At 50.8% G+C, this 5276-nt stretch overlaps 1 protein-coding gene across 1 annotated transcript in view; it reads left to right on the top strand.

Moving 5' to 3' along the window:
* The window catches only part of LOC106816490 (dual serine/threonine and tyrosine protein kinase-like), a 7694-nt gene extending 2528 nt beyond the window's left edge, over positions 1-5166 (top strand). The window contains exons 3-8 of the mRNA XM_014821115.1: positions 2197-2377; positions 2562-2814; positions 3328-3480; positions 3684-3773; positions 4275-4359; positions 5123-5166. Coding sequence (XP_014676601.1) covers positions 2197-2377; positions 2562-2814; positions 3328-3480; positions 3684-3773; positions 4275-4282 — 685 coding nt within the window. The 3' untranslated portion in view covers positions 4283-4359; positions 5123-5166. The remainder of the gene's footprint in view (positions 1-2196; positions 2378-2561; positions 2815-3327; positions 3481-3683; positions 3774-4274; positions 4360-5122) is intronic.
* Positions 5167-5276: the final 110 nt, after the last annotated feature.

Here is a 5276-nt window from a genome sequence, read left to right on the forward strand (position 1 = left end):
GCACGCACATCACTGTGGTGAGATATACACACGTATGCATGCACGCACATCACTGTGGTGAGATATACACGCGTATACATGTACGCACGCACACGCACGCACGCACGCACGCACGCACATCACTGTGGTGAGATATACACGCGTATACATGTACGCACGCACGCGCACGCACACACGTATGCATGCACGCACATCACTGTGGTGAGATATACACGCGTATACATGTACGCACGCACGTATGCATGCACGCACATCACTGTGGTGAGATATACACGCGTATACATGTACGCACGCACGCGCACGCACACACACGCACGTATGCATGCACGCACATCACTGTGGTGAGATATACATGCGTATACATGTACGCACGCGCACGCACGCACACACACACACACACGTATGCATGCACGCACATCACTGTGGTGAGATATACATGCGTATACATGTACGCACGCGCACGCACGCACACACGTATGCATGCACGCACTCACGCGTACGCATGCACGCACATCACTGTGGTGAGATATACACGCGTATGCATGTACGCACTCACGCGTACGCATGCACGCACATCACTGTGGTGAGATATACACGCGTATACATGTACGCACGCACGCGCACGCACGCACACACATCACTGTGGTGAGATATACACGCGTATACATGTACGCACGCACGCGCACACACGCACGTATGCATGCACGCACATCACTGGGGTGAGATGCACGCACGCACGCNTCTCTCCCTTCTCTCTCCTCTCTCTCTCCTCCCCAATCTTCTCCTCATCTCTCTCTCTTTCTTTTCCCTGTCCTTTCTCGTCGTCTCTCCCTCCTCCCTCCTTCCCCCCATCTCTCTACTAATCGTCTGCTCTCTCATCTAATCTCCCTCTCGCCATCTTATCTCTCTCGCTCTCGCTCTCTCTCTCTCGTCTCCTCTCCCTTCCTCAACTCCCTCTCTCGGCTCTCCAATCCCCTCCTCTCATCTCTCTCTCTCTCTCCTCATCTCTACTCTCTCTCCTCTCTCGTTCTCTCTCTCTCTCTTCTCTCTCCCTCTTGCTCTCCCAGCTCCCGCTCAAGTCGGCTCTCGCTCCCATCAGACTAGTCTAACTCGTCGCTCGTCGCTCTCGTCTCTCTCTCTCTCTCTTCTCTCTACTCTCTCTCTCTCCCTCTCCTCTCTCTCTCTCCTCTCCCTCATCTCTCCTCTCCTCCTCTCTCTCTCCCTCTCCTCCCTCTCTCTCCCTGGATCCTCGAGATAAAGCAGAGGAGGAAGCAGGAATTGTCTGACGTTTACAATGAGATGTCCACCACACATAGACGAATCCTTGCAGGAGGTGCTTGCAGTGTTAGTGTGAGGTTGTCGATGTTTCAGGCATGCCGGACATGGGGCGTGAGATCGGCCGGGGTCAGTACGGCGTCGTATACGCCTGTCACAAGTGGGGAGCGTACGATCGTTGCGCTCTCAAGTCGGTGGTGCCACCTGACGAGAAACATTGGAATGACTTGGCCTTAGAATTCTTCTACTGCAGGTAAAGACAAAGTTTGTTTATATTCTCTCTCTAGAAATATTGAAAAATATTGAATTTTATATTGAAATTTATAAAAAATATTGAATAAAAAATAGTCTTGCACGTAACATAGTTCATCAACGGCGGTCAATAGATGGCGCCACGTCACGCACATCATGTCTGCTGCCGCAGGAACCTTCCGGAGCACGAGCGGGTCGTGTCGATCCGCGGATCTGTGATCGATCACTCGTACGGCAACGGAACAACTCCTGCTGTGCTGCTTATCATGGAACGCATGCAACGCGATCTGTACTCAGCGATCAAGATGGGCCTCGATTGGATCAGCCGCCTACAGGTGGCGTTGGATGTCATCGAGGGAATCCGCTTCCTTCACAGCCAGGGTCTCGTTCACAGAGACATCAAACTCAAGAACGTGCTGGTGAGAGAACGTGATCTTATGCTGGTCATATCACTACTAAAGCACGCACATCACTGGGGTGAGATGCACGCATGCACACGTACACACACGTCATCGTGGTGCGATTTACACACATGTACATTGTTAGCATTGTTAGCATATAGCATTAGCATCGTTCTTGCCTGCGGTTGCCGCGGTGACGACGATGCGGTTGCCGCGGTGACGACGATGCGGTTGCCATGGTAACGACAATGCGGTTGCCGTGCTGCAGGCTCTTCGAACAGCTGTGTGACGTTGGCTACCTCACCCGGCTACCGACGGAGGCGAAGCGAGTGTGGCGGCACAGTGGCGCCGCCCTGGAGGCGGAGAGCGAGTTTGTCGAGAGCTTCCACGCGTTTCGACAGCAAGTGATATTCTATGTGCATCATGTGCTGCAGCAGTATCTAACACAGGTGTGTGTGAGAGATTGCGGAAACAAATAATAATAAATAAATAACGACGTAAAAATCAACAAATCAACTAAACTATTAAAAACAATTAGTTAAAAATCAACAATTCAACTAAAAAAATTAAATTACAAATAAAAAAATGAAAATTAAAAACCGACGACGTCGGCGCGCCGCTTGTTTTCCGCAGGCGGCGACCATCTTGAAGAACGCGCACACGCGCTGCCTGAAGATGTTCATCCTGACGGCGTTCGACATGGCGCGCGACATGATCATCACGCCGAAACGCATCGACTACGCTCGGCAGCGCGAAGGCGCCCTCTATGATTCGCTGCTCGCACTCGCGACGCTCAAGCAGGAGGAGATACGCATCGTCGTCACGGATACCATCAACAACCTGCAGGAGCCGCTGCTGACCGAGGCCGTCGCTCACACGTTCCGCAGTACGTCACGGGTTCACGTCAGGTCACAGGGGTCACGTCAGGTCACAGGGTCGGGTCACGGGGTCACGTCAGGTCACAGGGTCGGGTCGATCGTGGGGTTGGGTCACAGGGTTGTGGGGTCAAGCAAGGCCACGGAAATATTGGTCACAGGGTCAGATTGCAAAGTTTATTTATTTCAGGGTTAACGTTGCAAAGTCTGCTCACTCTCACAACATAGCTTTCTGTCCTAGAGGAGTATCATATTCATGTTTCCATGGTAACATAGCTTTCTGTCCTAGAGGAGTATCATATTCATGTTTCCATGGTTATCTGCAGGCATTGATGTGGGTATTCATGTTGTTTCCATGGTAACCTTCAAGTGTGGAGGTGCAACTATGTTGGTATTTATTTTGTTTCCATGGTTACCTGCAGGTGTGGAGGTGCAACTATGTAGGTATTCATGTTGTTTCCATGGTTACCTGCAGGTGTGGTGGTGCCACTATTCATGTTTGTTGTTTCCATGGTTACCTGCAGGTGTGGTGGTACCTGAGTCAGGTGAGATCAGTTCTAGCCGTGACGTACAGGCGTGCACGCACGAGATTCAGCATCTTGTGCTGTCGCGACTCAACCGCGAGATCGCTGGACAGATCACAGGATCCGTCGAGTATCTACGCGAGAATTATACGGGTGAGTGACGACGTTCTACCTTATCTTACTATCTTACATGTTTGTCTGTGTGTACCACCTAGCTTACACATCCTAGCCTCTTACACTTCCGTGACAAATCCATGTCCTCGCACACTTGACGATCTACGTGTTCATAGACTGTCGTCTACACCGTTGGTTTCTCGATGCGTGACGTGTAACGTGAGACGTTGTCTGCGGACTAGGTACGCTGCGACGGTGTCTGGAGAGTTTGGAGGAGAGAGGCGACAAGGAGAATTACGATTGTCCGTCGGCGGAGCCGCGCGCTCCAGCAGGTAGGATCACTCAGGCACACTCAGCATGCAACAACAACGCGTTTCGCCACATCGATGGTTCGTAGCATGCTGTTATACCTGTATACATGTGATGGTGGTGATGGTGGTGGTGTGGTGGTGATGATGATGGTGGTGACGGTGACGATGACGATGATGGTGATGGTGGTGGTATGGTATGTAACATATATACATTCTATACGTCTTCTTGATTATTAATACTCTAAATTATAACATACAAACTACGTCCCTACAGTGGTGGTGGTGGTGGTGGTGATGGTTGGGTGATGGTGGTGGTGATGGTGGTGATGGTGGTGTGATGATGATGGTGATGGTGGTGATGAGCTGCTGCTGCTACTGCTTGCTACTGGCTGCGCGCTGCTGCTGCTGCTATTACTACCGCCGCTGCTGCTGCTGCTGCTGATGATGATGATGATGGATAATTAGCATTGGATTAATACTATACGAGGCTGTAACCTGAGATCTTGCTGTGATTGTGTGTAGATTCCTGATGCAGCTTACCAGGTGGAGGTCACGTGTGAAGAACAGTAACTCAGTCGTGCAGATCATTCTAGAGAAGATACGACAGGTACACATTATGATACTGCGCCTCTTCCTCCTCCCCTGATCTTCTTCCTCCTACCTTCCTTCCTGCTCCTCCTCTCCTCCTCCCTCCTCCTCCTCCTACCCTGTCTCTTCTCCTCGCTCCTCTCTTCCTCTTCTTCCTCCTCTCCCTTCTCCACATCCTCTCCTCCTCCCTCCTCCTCCTCTCCTCCTCTCCTCTTTCGCTCTTCGCCTCTCTTCCTACTTCTCCCCGCTCTCCTCCTCGTCCTCCTCTATTACTCCTCCTCTCTCTCTTTCTCGCCTTGTCGCTCTCTCTCTGCTCTCGCCATCTCTCTCTCTCGTCTCTCGAGGATTACCAATTTTCATCTTAAAGGCAGAAACAAAATATAGTGTGTGTTTGGGTTTCGTGACGCCGCTATTTTTATTCCCATGGACCGCTAAAACATTTTATTGACAATTTTCTCGTTTAGCCAAAATAAAAATAAAATTATTGCATTGGACAGTTTTCCTGCTTCAAAAGGACAACGCACATCCTTCGGACAATGGTTCGATAAATAAAATATGTTCAAGAAAATAAAATGTTTTTCTTTACCTACCTACCCTATTTTTTTTCGGCGATGTAACGGTAACCGAACATATTTTGTTGTTTTCGCGCTAATGTTAATTAGTTTGATTACGTTCGAGTAATCGTCAGCTTGAATCAGCCGAACCGGCTGTTATGGGGTGCGTTAACGCGTCACGCGCGCCGCCCACTCGCTCACAGTGCTGGCATCTATCTCCGCGGTTAGATCGTACCGTCGCTGCCGTTGGACGCGCCACCTAGGATTGACGCGGGAGTGGAAAGCGCTGGGTTGCCAGGAGATCATCAGCAAGCTGAGGCGAGTCGGGGTCTCCGGCGCAGCAGATGTGCGCAGCAGTTAAGGAAGCCTGAAGGGTTCGCAC

The sequence above is a fragment of the Priapulus caudatus genome, unplaced genomic scaffold (genome assembly GCF_000485595.1).
Source record: "Priapulus caudatus unplaced genomic scaffold, Priapulus_caudatus-5.0.1 Scaffold1395, whole genome shotgun sequence".
Lineage (NCBI taxonomy): Eukaryota > Metazoa > Priapulida > Priapulimorpha > Priapulimorphida > Priapulidae > Priapulus > Priapulus caudatus.